This window comes from Balearica regulorum, chromosome 23 (assembly GCF_011004875.1).
Source record: "Balearica regulorum gibbericeps isolate bBalReg1 chromosome 23, bBalReg1.pri, whole genome shotgun sequence".
In the NCBI taxonomy this organism is placed as follows: Eukaryota; Metazoa; Chordata; class Aves; order Gruiformes; family Gruidae; genus Balearica; species Balearica regulorum.
Genome location: NC_046206.1, coordinates 6482306 through 6500521, shown reverse-complemented (window position 1 = coordinate 6500521; position 18216 = coordinate 6482306). Strand labels below are relative to the sequence as shown.

Sequence of the window (18216 nt, the reverse complement as noted above, 5' to 3'; positions counted from 1 at the left end):
TACAGCGAGGTGTGAGAAATCTCCACTGCTCAACTCGAGAAATGCATTCGCTCCTATGGCGTTCGCTGGCTGGGGACAGCGAGGGAAATGCCAGCACACGCGTGTGAGCGCCCGTGCAAACTTTTCCTGCCTACAGAACAAGGGCAGAGCGGATGCACGCAGAGGAGGGAGCTCGTGGCAAATCAGTTCAGACATAGCTTTGCCCAATCTGTCACTGCAGTTGGCACTGTTCTCCAAATGGAAGTGGCCATCTGGCTGAGAAATGACGTCACTGGTGACATGTCCACTGGGCTCTTGCACATTGCTGTTTTGCAGGTGATGTCATTCAGCAGGCAGATGGCTGCCTCTCGCACAGAGTTCCCCAATCGATGCACGTGAACCAGAAATCAAACTTTGGCTTCTCATCTAAGAACTGGGGTTTCCAGTGACCCTAGCCACAAAAACGTGCTCTGCCTTCCCCGGCCATTTTTACTAATTGGTACCCTACGTTCACATCACATACACGTTATTTATTACAAAAAGATGCACAAGAAAAAGAAAAAAGCTCTCAACTAACAGCTTGTTTTACTCCTGACCAATCCAAGATAGAACACATCCCTTGCTGGGAAACCCATTCAGTCTTAAAAAAAGCCTGCGTTCAGGTTCAGCATGGAACACGGTTTAAAAGCCTGCAGTTTCAAAACCAGTTCAGGCTCATGTAAGCACAGGCTGGTTCCAAAAAGTCCAGTCCACCTCTGGTTACGCACGCCGTGCATTGCTTTATGTCCCCTCCAGCAGCTGCGCAGCTCGCTGTCGTGCAGTAGTGCAACTAATGAAACTATTCCCAAAAGACAGCATTATTAAGAACATCGAAAGGCAGTTATGCATCAAAAAAGGGCCTGTCCCTAGTGATTCAGCTGTCTGAAACAGTTACTGATTGAAAAGACAAAGCATGAAGAAAAAGAAGAGGAGAACAAAGAGGGCTGGAAGGCTGTTAATGTGGAGGTGGCTGTAATTTAGGTAACAATCTTACAATGAAAGCAGTGACTCACTGAGGGCATTTGAAAAGAAAAAGGCTTGAGGGAAAATGTCTTTAAAATCATTTTACTTTAAGCAGAGAAAATGATAAAGAAGCCTAGTGGGTTGTTTTGTTCTGCACAGGATTAAGTGTCTTGCAATGCAGGCATTAGATCAGGTATTGGGAGAAAGGCACTCACAACTGTAACACAGAAACGTGAAGGATAAGAAAAATGGTGATTCATTCCCGACGGATAGCTCTGGCTGGCAAAGAGTAAGTTGACTGCCATGTGCATCAAGCTACAGTTCAAATGGAACCTACTTGCAACCTCTCAGATTTGCGTTCCTGTTGAGGTCCGTAGACCTGCCTCTTGTCCACCTGCACCAGGCAGAGAACGCCCATTCTCGCACACAGGAACGCACCCCTGCCCAGGCATACACAACTCACAGCTGCTTTAAATGCACAAAACCAGGTCAGTTCTTTTAAGTCAGTAAGTAATTTTTCCCACGTTTGGTAAAACCTTGCTCTCCTCCTGTCGAGACACGATTTACCACATAAGCCAGGGTCCATCTGATAAAACCTTGTCCCTTTCCTAGCACAAAGCAAAAACCTGAGAAGTAACATGAACAAACTGTCCAAACATTTGATCTTTGGACCTCGTCCTTTTATCTGATCCCAGAACCACAACTATCTGTCCAGACAGCCTTTCCTGATTTATTAATTAAAATGACTGGATCAACAGATTGCTATCACGTTTACAATGGCTATCGCTCCTAAATGGGAACAGAATTGTTTGCCTAAAAGCTTTAAAGGATGCACAGCTTCATCAGTCCTTATACACATTGCTATAACAACATTTTTCACCTATACACTCCTTTCTAAGTGTTCATGAAGTATGATTCTGTACTGAACTGTAACACATCTCTAGGTCTGGTGTATCAACACCAGCAAGAAATTTCCTTTCTCTGAATTCTCTTCTTGCTGCAGCAGCTAATACGGTCAAAAAACTTCATTACAACAGGAAACGTACTTTTTCTGTACACTCACGGCTTATGGGCCTTCAACTTGAAACACAGGTTAAAAACCCCTCTCCCCTCTTTGTACACCACCAGAATTTGCATCTCTTGGTAGCCGATGGTGCTTCAAGGAAATGAAAAGCTCCGAAAATGAATGTGAATCCGTAGTTGTGTGAAGAGATATGTTTATGTGGTAATAACTGAGTTAGCATAGCTTATGAAATTACTGCCTGCCAACTGAGATACTGCTGTTGAAAACCACCCCTGAGCTAAGGAGCTTTACTCTGCAGTCAGCGGGAGCAGAAAGCATACAGATGGTCTGTTACCCTATCTCAGCTGACAGGCAGGAACTTCTTAAAACACGCTAACTTCGTTTCCTGCATTTGTGCAAACACATTCTGAGAGGTACTGAAACATATTCTGGCTGCTGCATTTCCAATAGTGCGGTTCACCGGCCATGATCTGATTCACATTGTGAAAGACTCCTGCTTACAATTTAAGACACAAAATTATTCCACCCCTAATTTTCTGTTAAGCAAAAATATGGTGCTGTATTTCTGCAGCTGTTCAGATCTGTTGTGTCAGTAGACTGACTGTGAACAGATAGAGACAAACCCCTTTCCAAGCCGTTTGCTCATCAACATATCTTTATGCCGGGAAAGCACAATGGGATTGCTCTGATCTGAGAGACAGAAGGCAGTGACAAACTGCAAAACAGCTCCCTTGCTTCTCCTGTCTTTAATCACCGGTGATGCTCTTCATAGCTACTCACAATTGCGGCCAGGCTGATGGCAAGCGGGGAGCTTGCACTGAACGATGGAATCCACGTTCTGCGCAGGGACGCCATACACTTGGAATCAAGCAGCTTTGCGCAAAGTGTCTGCGCTCATGCGCAGATCACAAAGTAGTTTTGTTTTGTTTTATTGATTGGCTTGGAAGTTAAATGTGGCATAGCTTGATTGTTTCAAGTAGTACTAAAGCACTTCGTTAATGTTTGATAGTACAGCAAATACAGCTTTAGGCCGCCTAAGATCAGGAAAAACGTGCCGCAAAGACGTAACGTGGGTCAAACCCAGAAGAACAACAGTAAAGTCTGTTCAAGAAATATCAATATGTTAACTGTAGAAACAAATTTAATTTCAGAGCAGGTATCATATGTCCACACTGCTCTGATTTTACAAATGAGATGTTATCTGAAGTTCCACATCTGATATAAAGCCAAGAAAAGCTCTACCTCACGTGCTCTGGCTAATCAGACAGAAATGTAATCGTATAACTAAAACTCCATTCAGATGGGATTTGTAGGGTTTGGAGACCAACCTGGATCTGGCACAGAAAGGTCTGTCAGGGAAAATCTGAGGTACTTTGAGAAGCCTTTCCAGGCCAAAACGTACAAGCGTCTGGTCAATTCTGACCTCCAGAGCAAACTCATAATCCACCTACTCACAGGCAGCAAGTGCAGTGTAAAAATCCTCCTACTCAAAAGGAGCTGAAACATGAGACATTACAGTGTGAGGAGGTAAAAAAGTCAGTTACCCCAACCTTCAGTAGCTTTTGGGGTTTGGTTTTTAAATAAAGACTTTTTAAAAAAAAAAACAAAACCAAACTCCTAATGAGAAAATCCAAGCTAGGGAATAACAACTCTTTTGGAAGGAAAGTGTCATTTTGACACAAAAGTTTGGTACCTAATTCCCAGGTCTTTTAGGATCTTTTGAAAATTCAGTCTAAAATGTCTCTGCTAGAACACTTACAGAAACTGGTAATATTAACCCAATGCAATAAATGCAGACATGAAAGCACAGGTTAGCTGGGTGCCTTGTCCAAGTCAGTGGCAGTGTCTTATCAACCCGCTTTCTCCGAATCCTCTACGTTCCGCCTGATTTAGGTTTAGACAGTGGAAGGAATGGCATGATTTGAATAACAGTGTCAGCTGCTTTGGAGGGAGTGCAACAGTGTCTGCTAACGTCAGGCCAGCTGTCGATCCGAGGGTCATGGCTATCCCTAACTCACACAACACAGAGAGAGGGGAACTCCTCGGACACCAACGCAGGGACACTCCGCTTACATCAATGAGTAACCCTGTGCAGGCGCAGCACTACTACGACCACACTGTGGAGTTTCCTGCCTCTATTTAAGTCGCACTATCAAGTCTGATGCTTGTACCCACCTGAAATCCATGTTTGCCTCTCCACCATGTGGTCAGCTCCTTTGGTGGCATGTCAATAACAGACACGATGTCTCCCACCTGCAAAAGATTGAAAACATTGATCGCAGCTTGCAATGCAGCTAAGGAGGAAAGCGCAACTCAAACATTGCATTCCTCAGCGCTGCAAAAAACTGTAAAACCTGTGAGCAACTTCACCAATGCCAATCTTGAGACATCTGCCTTTGTAAAATCCAACTGTGAGGTAGAAGAGTTGCTGCGTTATACTCCGAGCAGGATACAGCTGTTCATAAGGAAACAATTCTGAAAAGCGGCAGGCTCTCTGCCAAAGGGTACAGAAACGTTCTGATTGAACTGCAGACATAAGTAAGCAGTGATAGCATGAAGCACTTTGGAAAATAGTCTCAAGTAGCTGAACTAATTTTTACTACATGCCCTATAGATGTGTACGTAGGCATTGACATAGGTCTCCTTGTTTCCTTTCACAGCAAAAAGTTAAGAGCTCTTGGTGTAGCTCACACACTGCCCAAGACGTGCTTTTCTTAATTAGAAAACAGAGGAGGTGGTGTGGTGTTACGGCAACTGGAAGGCACATGACCAAGGAAACCAAATGGGTTTTCTGAAGTTTTGTTCATTCCCATTAAAAATGTCATGCTGCAATAATTCAAAAGGAAATCACTATCATTGATACTAAATTTGGCTTTGTGGGAATCAAGATCTGTAAGAGAAAATGAGATAGCCCAGAGCACAGAAGGGGCAGAACCTAAATAAAGACTGCAGCTAGGTATAGCAAGAATTGTTAGCAGTAATGCCCAAACTTACTGGATGTTTTACATTGATGGACCTCAAAGTGCTTTGCGAAGAAGATAACACATCCCCATTTTTCAGACAGGGATAACTGAGACACCGGGGAGTGAAGCAATTTCCTCAAAGGAAGAGCAAACCAAGAGCAAAGCAAATTTCCATTAAGGAAACCGTTGCCACCACCACGCGCAGAGAAGTCGGGTATCTTCCTCAGTATTGGGGAGCAAATGCCAGTCAGCTACTTTTGCAACTGCCTGTTAGAAATAACTATAGCCTAAATGTAAAGAAATAGTCTGGGTTAGGGAACAGAGTGTGACACTGAGAAACAACCGATCACATTCCACTTCTGTTCTGCCGAGGTTTCTCACTGGGCAAACCTGGAAAGCCACACGTGCCTTGGTTTCCCTGGTTGTACACTGTAACCTGTTGGACTGCGTGGCAGTTGCAAGGCTGAGGTACAGCCTGCTGGCACGCAGTTACAAGCTTTACAAGCATGGAGTGCCATCTTAGTGCTTTTTTTAATGCTGAGACGCTCTCAAACAGCCTGCATCCTGTACTGCACGCATTTTAACCTGGAAGATGACAAACCCACGTGTCTTTCTGATTGGTGCAGTTCTTTCGCTTCGATTTTGAATATGAACCAAACCCTGGCCGCACCAGACTATCGCTATTATTTTTACTTTCGGCATTGCACGCTAAGAACATGATCACAAAAACTCCTTCGGGCATCAACTGTTTTCCTTTACACTTTTTTGTATAACACCGTGAATACTCCATTGATAGTACCACTGCACATGAACAATCAGAGCATAAAATGGTAGAACAGACAAGAGCCAGATACCTAAGGACTTCCCAGGTCTGATATTCCAGATCTTTGCTCCACAGCAGCTCCTGCTCTACATGGAGTAAGATTTTTGGAACAGTATTAGATTGTCATCTGCCCTTTAAGTTCCAAATTCTTTCACAATCTGGTTCTTTACTTTTCATGGGAGCAGAAGCTCTTAAATGTGGTTTTAGACACAAACTTACTAACAGGAGCACAGGTTGTGTATACTGACCAGCGAATAATTACACTTGCATGTTTCCAGACACATACATATGTGGATAGTCTTCCTGAACAGGTATGACATACTTTTAATCCACTGCAGAGTACAAACTATGCAGGGTCTGCTGCTCAGAGTACTGGGCAGTATCTGTTTAATCAGAAGATACTAATGCCAAGAAAAGCTGTATTTTAAAGATGACTCTATCCAACCCATTGCAAATCGAATATTTAACTGAATCTTCTAAGCTTCACCTCACAAAACATTCTGGAAGTGTCTGAATATATTCTGAATACACACACACGTTACGCTCTTCTGTATATGACAACAAGGAACATAAGCTCCCTTAATTATTTACCTCAAAGGACAGCTCGTCTGCTGCCTGAGCGATATATCTCTTAATAACATGGGCAGCAGCGATAGCAGGAACGTTAATGGATGATTCCTCATGGACTAGCAGGTGATTCCCCTTGTTATCAATCTGAAATAAAGAGCAGAGGAGACTGTGAGGCAGCTGAGGACAAGTGAGGAGGCATTTTATTGGTGCTCACACATGGCAGAGACTTCAAGCTGATTCACAGAGACAGCACAGTCCGGGGGCCCCCTGAGGATTGCAGCGTGGAGAGAGCGCAGGGCACAGCACAATTCATAAAGGTCGTACGTCCCCATCCAACTAATGACAAAAATGCTGTGTTTGTGCATCTTTGTGTACAAACAGTAACACCACAGTGAGTGTTTACACCTCCCTGCAGCACCAAGCCATGTTGTTTTTCCTCAAGTACTTAAAATGGCAAAACAAAAATGCCTACGAAAATTCTCTGGAAAGTGGAATTAATGCTCAAGAGTGAGGCACTGAAGTAAGGAGGAGATGGTGTCAAACCGAAAAATAGTGTTGCTTTCAACTTTCTCCCACTTTTTTTTTTTTTTTTTTTTTTTAGGAAAACATGGCTCCAACCCCTTGCTGCAATCATCAGCCTGCTTTCAAAACTCCTAGATTTTTGTGCTCATGTAAAATTTTGTTTATTTAAATTTATAATATTTATTTATATGAGATTCTCGGTTAACCAGAAAGGTTATTCTGTACTGCAAGTGTAACAGGTTTGCTGTACTCTCTAAGTCCACTGCGTTGCTGTAAATTCTAGTTAAATTTTTCTCTAGAACTTCTTTCCTCTCTCTGTGCTGAGAGGGTTTCGAAAGGATTTCCAGGTGAGGAGCATATCAGCGGGGAAAACTGCAGGAAAATACGCTCAATCCTTATCACAATCATTTAAAAACGAATTGCAACAGTCTAATAATAGTTGTTTCTATTCCTGGTGTGCAGCTATATCATCAGGCAACTGAAAGATGCACATATCTCTACCCAGAATAATCAGCCACCGCTGACACGGACAGGTGGCCTCCATCACTTAGCCCCATTCTTTCCTGCGCTCCTTGCCCAAATAAGCTCGATTGTTTAAGATGGTAGAAGATCATTAATGGAGAAACCAAACCCTGCAGCTGCAGTCCACAATATACAAACAGTGCTGCTGCAAGCACAACGCAGGCTCTGTTGAGCAGTTTAACCAACAGGGATGGCAAACAGGAGCAGATAGTATTTATTGTTTCTGTAGCTATCGCAAGGAAAAATTAAAAATAAAAAAAAAAGAGATGGCAGGCAAACACTGTAACTGAGACAGCTCCAATCGTTTTAGAAACTTGCTGCACTCACAGTATTGCCTTGCCAAAAAGGAGCGTAAGAATGCGTGTGTTTTCTGCAACCTATTACTCAGAGACTTCAGCCGTGAACTGGGCTTTCTCAGGCAACCACTGCTTCACTAGAACTGCCACCTCCTTTCATTTTGTGCGTATCAGCAGAATAAAGCTGTTAGGATAGCATTTCAGTGACATCAATAGGTCTGGAAGGATTACACCTCTCTCTGGAAAGGCAGAACGCATTTGTGGCTTGCTCTGCTGCTAAAGCCAGGAAATAAAGAACAATCTGAGTTTCATACCATACCTCCATCCATGTGAGAGCAGGCCCACAGTTTATCTTGTTGCCTGCGATGGCTGAGAGACGTGACAGGTAAGCCATCAGCATCTGGGTGACAAGCTGGAACAGAAACACACAGACATACAGTTTTTCTGTAAATACACTGCAGTTTGGACAGATTTCTTCAGGCTCAGAGAGACCATAAATTATCCATTGCCATGTTATAGAAAAATATTCTCTTTTGCAAGGAAATCGGTCTCATTTGTATTACAGCCATCAAACACATCTGAGAACCATTTAGCGAAACAAAACCCTGGCTGCCATTTCCACCCACTTGCACACCCTAAAGAACGTGGCAACTCAGACTGACCCTTTGGCCAAAGTGTAATATTTCGAATAGTAGAAGAGGGTTTTAAAAATACGCTTTGCAATGTTCCTTCTATAATAGGGACATTATAATAGGGACTATAATAGTAAACTTGCTTTTATTAAAGAGAAGCCAGTGAGGGCTTTCCAAAGCTTCACAGTGACAGTGTTGTAAAGCAGTATTGTAGCCCAGAGTTTGTGGGACTATTTAAAACATTGTTCTCCTCAAACGTCTGTTCAAATGTGGTCAATTGAAAATAAAAAATATAGTATGAGGCACCACACAGCTGCGGAGTTACATTTCACAGAGCAGTACAGCATCTTCACATCTTCTGTGCATATAGATATAACACAGATTTTCAGCCTCTTGCTATAAAGTACATATTAAATCAGTTGTACAAATAAAGATGTAAAAGAGGAATGCCTGCAATATATTTTGAAAAACTGAATGCAGGAATTCATTATCCTGAATATTGCTTCTTTTGCTGAATTTAAGAGACGAGAAACTTTAAATTCTCTTTAGAAATAACCTGCTTTAAACCAAAGCAACTAATAAATCAGATTCTCTGATGAGCAATGGGACTGCATTATCAACTTCCTACATTCAACAGCAAAAGCCCTGTAGACTTCAGCAGGTTACTGATTTCAGCCACTGCGCATTTTTCTAAAGCCATCAGACCTCGCCTGCTTGGCACTGAAAGAACACGGATTCTGATTTATAGATCCTGGATGGATTCTGCTTTGAATCTTTGGAATGGCCTCGATTTCCTCATTTCCCTCTTCAGCTACACATCTTGTGGGCAGGCAACATTAGCTTTCTGACACAGCCAAGATTTTTCCATACTTGTGCTTGATTGTAGGGGGCAAACATAGACCTACAGGTCGCAGAGATAAGTGACCTGTGAAATGAAGCGATGGGCATTGCCCATCACCATGATACATACTCTTACCGCAGACGGACTGAGGCTGAACAGTTTTGCTTTGCTCTGCTGGCTCAAATAACCTCTGTTGCCACGTATTACATTGCCTCCCTCCCCACAGCTTCCAAAATGATGCAGTCAAGATGCACCTGCTACTTCCCAGAAGATTATTTTGGACATGAATAAAGCTCTAAATTAGCAACAGCCGTGAAGCTGAAGGAATTCCACCTCACCATATTCCAGGTGAAGACAGTAAGTCAAGAAATGAAAAATACTTCTTATTCCTTTAGGGAAAAAAATATTCTGTAAGATTTTTAAAGTCTATTTAAATAATGCGCTAATGCAAATATTCTGAAAAACCAGCTTCAGTAATTTTAAGTTTATAAATCTAAGTCTAGCATTCCAAAAGGGATTACTGGTGCAGTGCTGCAGCCCTAAACCAGCACAATTTCCTAGGAATGGTAAGTTGCTAACGTTAGGGCAGGAAATATCTGCATGATTGAAAAAGTTTCCAAAGACACAACAAAATTCTTAGCTAAGGTACTAACAGGAGAGATTCTTTCCTGACACTCTCCATAACCATTCCACATGCAGCAGCACATTAATTTGCATGAATTTTCAGGGCATTTCCCATTAGAAATTTCCCCTTGAAATTAAGGGTAGAAAACACATACTGATCTTATTATTACTAATCGATTTCCTAATCTAACCCAGGTCGCACTAAAACTACTTTGTACATATGTGAAAATATCTTCCAACCCCTTGATGGTAACTGTGTTTAAATGTTTTCAGAGCTGATAATGTACCTCTGGACTGTCCTTCAGGGCATCGGAGCGGGGTAGCTCAGAGAGCTGGGAGAAGCGTCGGTCATAAATACATAGGTGAAGATGTTTATCAAGTACTCTGAAATCTTCATAACTCCGTTTCACGATCCAGCTCCTCCCCTGCATAAACAAAAGAAAATCATGTTTAAGTTCCTTATCAATTCAGGTTACATTAGGAAAATGAAAATTTGTGCAGAAGTAACAGACAGATCTTTTTCTTCTCAAAACATTTGATGTGATGAAAGCACCTAGTAATATTTTCAGGTTTTAATTTGTAGTAATTCATGTTCAACCCAGTTAGTGCCCCTGTTAATTATTTAACAGTGGGTTTGGATGTGGCCTGGCATGATGAGACCTACCCAAAGTTTTCACTTCCACCTGTCTTACAAGGATTTTGTGGCGTTTTCGTGCACAAAGTGTCTTTGCACAAATGTAAATTACAAAATGGTTGTATAAATGGCATGAAATTAGATTCTACACAGATAGAAGAATATACAATCAGGCATCTGAAGGCAGAATTGAAGCTTGCAAAATTTGTCAGACGCCCCAGGCACATCTTCAGCTGAATTAAAAAAAAACCAATCCATGATGAGTAACACTACCTGAAGATTTACTCCTGAGTGCATATCATTCCCCCAATTAAAATATTGACAAGATACATACTGCTTCAGGGGACAAGGAAGGGACCATGGCAGCACAGCATAATTTGCTTTGTGAAGCTTTTAATATCTAATGACTACTTCTAAATGCTTCATGGCCTATTATGATCAATAAAAAATGTTGTAATAATGCAGCAGTTTACAGGTCAAAGCACTTTATGAACAGTCATTAATCCTCTCAACACTCCCATGCAGCCCCTAAAATGAGACTATTTCTGTTTTACAGATCTGGACACTGACTTGGCGACCACGGACCTCCACAAAGCTCCACCACATTCTATTTCTTTCCTAAAATCAACAGGATGGCCATATTTAAAAAGAAAAAGATAATCTCTATCAGTGTTACACACTCTGCTTTGTGCTTCACATGCAGTTGTCTCCCTTGGGAAAGGATGAGAAAAACAACAAAGCATGCAACAGATGTGAGCCATGCCGTACAAGCCCAGGTGCTCCTGCAGCACAGCGATGCTAGCACTGCGAGGACTCAGAAGACGACGTCAGAGGAAGGAATTGGGTTAAACAGCCACTCAAAGGCAAAGCCAAGGATTAAAAGGGACAAAGGGATGCTTGGCAACCAGTACCGAAAGCAGGGAAATGCGTGGTCTAAGAGGGGACACAGCATCGTTTCGGTTTTCCATGGGGAAGCAGGTGTAACGCGTGATCCCAGAGCTGCTGTACTGCACCGGCTAGAATTCGGGACCCGATGCCCTCTTCACCTGGGCTACGAGCTTGGCCTTGTCCGACTTCCCAATCACAATTCTGCTATTTTCATTTGTTTATCAGGAAAGTTATAACATTGCTTTTATATTAATATTAAAAGCTTGCAAAGCAATTGTAAATGTAAAACCTATAATCCAGCGTACCAGCTATTTTCTGTCAAATTCACTGAAGACAACTCCAGACTGCGCACGGTGCCCAGAAACTCCGCTTTCCTATCACAAGCAATCACCCACATTTCACAGGCCTACAAAGAGGGGACCTACGCAGGACAGACGCTTTGTAATTCCATTTTACTTCTCGTCTAAAGGAGAAAAACAAGGAGCGCGAGTGTAATTATCCTCAAAAAGATGACAGCCTTTCCAATTTCTCCATCTTATGCAGTCAAGTGGTTCTTGCTCTCTTGATAAGTTGCCAGTGTGACCTTCAGCTCAGCAAGGTTTAGTCACCCATGTAAGAAACAACAGACCGAGAAATCGCTGCAATCCTTTATTTGCTTCTGCCCGCTGGACTTAACAGGACATTTCAATACAATCTCGTACGCTACTCCTGCGAGTAACAAACCTATTTTTCAAATCATCGTAATTCTCTCATTAATTCCACAATATTTTAATTTAAAATGTTGGACTGTAGATTTGCAGTCTCGTTCTATCATGAGTTAAGCCAGTAAGAGTTAAATTTACAAGACAGGACTAGTTGGGGTCAGCAAACTACTGGTCGGTGTGACAGAGCGTGCGGGATCGGCTGTGGAGAGAACGGACTATACGTACAGCGTTCTCCTTCCTCCTGATAAACCCATTCTCCACGATCACAGCAACCAGGCTACGAATAGCTAAGCAAGGAAGTTGATTAACGAGCAGGGACAGCTTACCTTGTTACAGCGATGGGATTACTCGCCCCACCGTCTCTCTGGGAGGTTCCTCCCGTGCCGCACAACAACTCGTGGAGCAAACCCTGAGCCGGCACGGTCCGAGCGTGGTGCAGAAAGGTAACCTCGAACCACCGCTCCCGTACCTTCAAACTGCAGCAGTTCGGCAGCTGCTAAGCAACCAGCCGAGTTATCCCTGCGGAAGCAGCAGCAACCTCCAGAAGAGGGGTGGTGCACAAGCCTGGAGGCCAGAACCACCGTCACCGTTCCTAGGTAAGTCGCAGCCCTGGATTTCGGGCTCTCGTGCAAAAGGATCACAAGGTACTTGTGGGAACTTCGATTATATCCAGAATGACTGTTCATACAACGCGTTAGTACAGAAGACAGTTTCAGGAGCAACAATACAAATTTTCACCCAGCAGAAAGTTATTCCAACACCCTAAGTGTGAATATTTCCTACTACCCTACAGTTTTAAGTCTGCCATCACTAAATTCAAAAAGCATACGTGCTTTAGTCCCTTCTCAAAGTTGTATTAAGCAAAGTTTTTACAGATTTGGAGCCCGAGTGACAAATTTTTAAGCAAAAACAGCCATAAAAGACAGCCATATTTACAAGGGGTGCAATTAACTCTACAGGAAAGAATCATTGCAGCAACCTAGGAAGGAACTGGAAACATTTAGTGCTTCCCCTCAGATCTCCAGTACAACTCACAAGAAAGTAAAGTCTAAATTCTCTCAGCTAGACTTCCAGAACTGCATAGCCAAAGCAGCAGAAACCACAGTGATCTCATTCAATATCAAAAATACTACAATGTTTCACTCTATAAATATAAAAAATTGTACATCTCGCTCCCATTTCCTGCAAATTCTCAAGTGCCAGAAGGGTTTTGCAAAAGGGTTCCTTTTTTTTTTTAAATTTAGAGAGTTAATAAAATAGCAGAAACAAGTAAGTGACTGTTCAGCTGGTCTCATGTTGTCAACCGTGTTTTATAGCAAAGCTAAACGTTACTGGTGCTTCAGGCACACGATATCCATAAGGTAAAAATGCCTTCTTCACATTCTTAATGATTTCCATACATTGTTGCTCAAATCCATTTTTGATGACCCTCTAATTTTCCGATTCAAGAATTACTTTTCTATTCTTTAATTACTGATGGTGCTGATTTCGAGAAGCACAGGCTGAAATCCCATTAATTTCAATGGGACATAAGAGGAGAGGTGAAGTTAAGCACAGTCAAGTGATTTCCTGGATTCAGACCTTCTGTTACAAACCTGGGCATGACAAATTTCAAAAAGATAAAGAATCAAGTCTCAGATGAAGATTTCAATAATGCCATGAAATAGTTCCACATCTTTAAAAGGAAAAAATTGACTGCTGACCAAAACGTGCCCTCTTGAACAAAACCCAAGTATTTTTTGGAATTTTATTTTACGGAAATGTTCCCAATGAAAAGGATCATGGCAATTATGAAATTTCTCACAAAATGGAAAATCTGGGTTCGTTCCTATTCTTCTTAGAGTTTGATCTGTTCTCCCTTACTCTTGCATGCTGTGTAGGATTAAATGTATGACGAAAGACTGATGAGATTTTAGCACACTGCACAGAGCTTCTTATTTTTTCCCTGATTATCAAAGCAAGAAATGTAATGCTAAAAAAATTATTAGCGATTACTGAACTGATGATTTAATTTCCACTGAGCCACAGATTTGAACCTTCCATTAGTAAAACCATTATACCGAGATCGCAGATCAGAAAAAGCCACCCAGGCTTCACATGAGACAAGATTCAGAGGGACAAGGATTCAGAACCCCAGCTCCACACGCAATAGTTTTAGTTTTGCTGGTCAAATGGCCTGAGGAGGATGATACGCAGCCATAGCCTAAGGAAATCTTGTAATAAAGATTTCCAGATCTCCTCTCCCCACTACGTAAGATAAAGTAGAAGACTGTTTCCAGCTGACTCTGTCTACATCTGTGCAGATAGCACTCCTTTCATCCATCAGCGCCTCTTCAAGGCAAACAGGGTGCTATTGAGTTCCAGCACGCACAACTTTCCTCTCCCACGGTCTGAGTATGTTTTCTCTGCGGCACCTAAGATTTATTTATTTTAAGACAGGCATAGACCTTTCTTTTCTGGTTCAAATGCTTGTTTCCTGAGAGAAATCACACGGATGCTCTCCTGAACCTTACCAGTCCACATGGAGATCGAGACCAGAAAATGAGATGAAAGTATATGGCAAAAGTCACTTCAGTTTGACCCTATAGTAAGAAAACACCATGTATTAAATAGCTGGGAAAACGCCAGCATCCTCCGGTAGAGTTTAACTCTGCCATGTGGGTGACTTTTACAGCTGCCTGGGTCTTGGGTTCTGTATGTTATTCCAGCGTGACACTTCAGCCCTTTTTCTATTTCAAGTCACACTGGAAAACGGTTTCAAAATTTAGTCAAAACAGAAGACAAGACCAATAAAACCCATCACATAGAGTTTACCCAGGAAGTGTCTTTAGCTGGTGTTGTAGGTGGCTTTATCTAAGCTTAAGTCTGTTTACCAAAATGTCCTGGATGATTTCATCACTTCTGGTGTACTACTGTAACTTCAGGGAAATGATAAATCTTTAAAACTTACAGGGAGTCTGCACTAAGGCAACATCAAGCTAGTTTATTTCTGAATGAAAGCGTACGCTCAGCAGTGTAAGGCTTTTTTGGCTAGCACACTTCCAGGTCTCACCTTGAGGCCACAGATGGATGCTCGCTTTCATTGCTCCTGGTCCTACCCATCGACAGGAGTTTACTCCTTCCCTCCCCACACCATAGGGCAGGGAACACTCGTGCTATGGCTCTTCCTAAAGCTGGAAGACATCTTCATTAGCTTAACCCTCTGATGATCGCATCAATTTTAACTAACAATCATTAGCACTTGCTCCCATGACCCTTTCAGCTGGGCAGCAATGTGTAGAACAGCTACGTCAAGAAGATGCCTGCTCACTTGGCATCTCCAGAAGGTCTACTCCAGAAGTAGCATGATACCCACTCTGCTGTCAGGCACATATATTTAGAAGAAAACAAAATATGGGCAGGAGGGAGCTTTAAAAGGTGAGAATGATGGAAACACTAAAAATTCCGAGCTCCACCTGGAATCACAGGAGATGAACACATGAGAGACCAGCTATCACAAGTTGAAGGGAACATACATATGGACAGAGCGTAAGACAGAAGGCAGAGGAGAAAGCTTAGTGTGTTTACGTGGTGAATCCTTAATAGCCTTATTCCACAGAAGAAATTAATCTATTTCAGCAGTAATGATCAGTTTATTATCAATTAATTGCAATCAGCAGGAAAAAAGATACTTTAATGGAAACGACAGCAGCTTTTCTCCCCTAAAAATTAGACTTCCCTGTGCTCCTCGATCCCAATTACAGATAGGAACACTAAAAACACATGTGGGAACACATGGCTGCCCAAGACTGGTCTGAATGACAGCAGTATTATCCCTGCTTGGTCTGACCGATTTGGGAAACCCACCACGACCAGGTGGACATGGATTTCTGGGTGCTAAGCTGAAATAAGCCATGACCTTCCAGTGGTTTCTCTGTTGGAAAAGCAGCTTTGCCAGAAGCATTCGGACAGCAAGGCAAATATTTGGCTCAGACTTTGGTGGGAATTGGCTTTGTACAGGTAGAGAGAAATAAGGGCACAGTTAGAAGACCTAACTCAAGCGTACCATGTGTAAAGCATTTGAAATGGTTACCACCAGTTTTCCTCCCACAAGAAAGTCAATTTCTGAATGGCAGCTGGGCAGACACCTAACGAACTTGAAACAGAATTTACAACTCTCGACATGTGAATGAAATTCCCTGCTCTCCTGACACGCTGTAATTTAAACAATTCGGTATCAATCATCTCTTTAGTAAAATTATACCGTAAGAGCAGCAAGTCAAAGAGACACAGGGGTGAAGGGGAGGGTGGCCACAGCATGGGGGACTTCTGGTCTAAACTCCAGAAAATTCAAGTAATAACCCAACAGGAGCTTACGGCCACAAAGGAAATACTTCAAAGCCACTAAGTAATGGGAAATAAAATTCTACCATCCTACAGGTAGCAAGGCAGCGAGTGAATGCATATGTATTTACAGGTGATTATATGGACATTGCACGCATTAAGTACAACACCCTCTTTACCCTGTGCTGTAATCTACTCAGCACTTAACCACAGAGAAGAAACAATGTTTCATCAAAGTAAGCAAGCACCACTATTCTTGCAAGCAAACCAACGAAAAAAACCCTTTGAAAAATTACTTGCCTGAGGCTAGTAAAATAATACAAACTTTCCAAATGACTTGCCTGGGGTTAGCTGCAGCAACAGTAGCTTAGACAGATAGGGATCTCAATTTTCTTAGGTCTCATTTCTTGAACACATCACTGATGCAAACAGCTGATTTTTAAAAAAAAAATATTTTTTTTAAGTGACCAAAATACATAGGCATGTTTTGTTAAAACCAATCGCCAGGAAGAAAAGATTTTGTAGGTCCAAAACTAAGAAACTTTGCAAAACCACCATTCCCTGCGCATCCCCCCCCCCGAATTTATCAGAGGATAAATGTCTCTGCCTATTCCTACTCCCTTGGGTAGGGTTACAGAAATAAAACATATGAACATTTCAAGGCAAAAGGTATGCAAGTAGGTATGTTAAAGATGCAGCTCACCAAAACTCAAGGAAAGAGGTTGGAAGGGTGAAACATTATTTACAAAGCACAAGAAACAGAAGGAGCTTTGGAGAAGTTTTGTTAACAGAGCTGGAGCCAAAATGGAAAACAGCTGCTTTTTTGGCAGCTAGCTGCATGCATCAGTTTTAAGAAGAAACATTGAAAAGCGGTGCCAAGACCCAGGAGATGAAACATTTAAGACAGGCCATCTTTAATATCTCATATCCCTAATGGGGTCTTTTAAGAAGGTAAACCACAAAGTTTCCAATGAATACAGTATTTGAAAACCATGGATCAGTTAAAAAAAAAAAAGCCTCATTAGAAAAAGAGAAAGTCAGTTCCTTCTTATCTGTCAAAACCTGAGCCCTTGATTCCAAATTTGCTCTACAGTCTCTTAACAATATCACATTATTTGCAATTATGCTTAATATCACCACCCCACAGCCCATCTGCACGTTCGCAGTGTTTGAAGCTTGGAGTTTACCGGCCCCTGGAAGGAAGCGGAGAACTCAGGAATTCACAGCAGGTCTACGATGAACCGATTCGGAGTTGTTTCACACCTTAAGTGTAAATCTCACCCAAGGAGTCGGGACCTCGGTGTTGGCTGAACTAGGTAGTGACAGGGAACACCTGCTTCATGGTTTTGAACACACTTGGGGCACAACCGTGCTCTGAAACCCTGGGAAAGCCCTAATGAATACAACGATTTAAGGAATAAGCTCGATCACGTACCCCCTGGGAATTCCGTCACCAATTCCTCTAAAAAAAAAATTATTTTTAATTTAACATACAGTTATAAATCCAGTTGGGCAAAGCACCTGTAGTTACTGAGGAAGACAAAGGCATTTAAAACTTGAGTGTTTTTATTACCAAAACAACTCAATTACAAATTTTCTTTAGAATATCAGAGTTTAACTAAACAAGGTGCACTCACTAGGACATAACTTTTGAAAACTTTCCAAATTCAGAGTTTTGCCACTTTGTTTAGTGAGAGTAAACACATCCTACAATCAATGAAAATGTCGTATTTTTTATTCATGGCCGAAGCACCTTTACATACATGCTATATATTTTGATGTGCTTTCTGTGCCTTGGGAGTGCCTTTTTTAAAAAATATTCCTTACTAACCTACATTTTATGTCCAATGACTCTGTTGTTTGGAAGTG

The 18216-nt window shown here is 42.0% G+C and overlaps 1 protein-coding gene across 11 annotated transcripts in view; it reads right to left on the bottom strand.

The window, feature by feature from the left end:
• ARHGAP32 (Rho GTPase activating protein 32) overlaps positions 1-18216 on the bottom strand; it is a 246324-nt gene that overhangs the window by 71192 nt on the left and 156916 nt on the right. For all 11 annotated transcript variants that reach the window (XM_075774813.1, XM_075774812.1, XM_075774811.1 and 8 more), the window contains 4 exons: positions 10086-10223; positions 8021-8113; positions 6383-6505; positions 4181-4258 (listed from right to left, as the gene is read on the bottom strand). In XM_075774813.1, coding sequence (XP_075630928.1) covers positions 4181-4258; positions 6383-6505; positions 8021-8113; positions 10086-10223 — 432 coding nt within the window. The remainder of the gene's footprint in view (positions 1-4180; positions 4259-6382; positions 6506-8020; positions 8114-10085; positions 10224-18216) is intronic.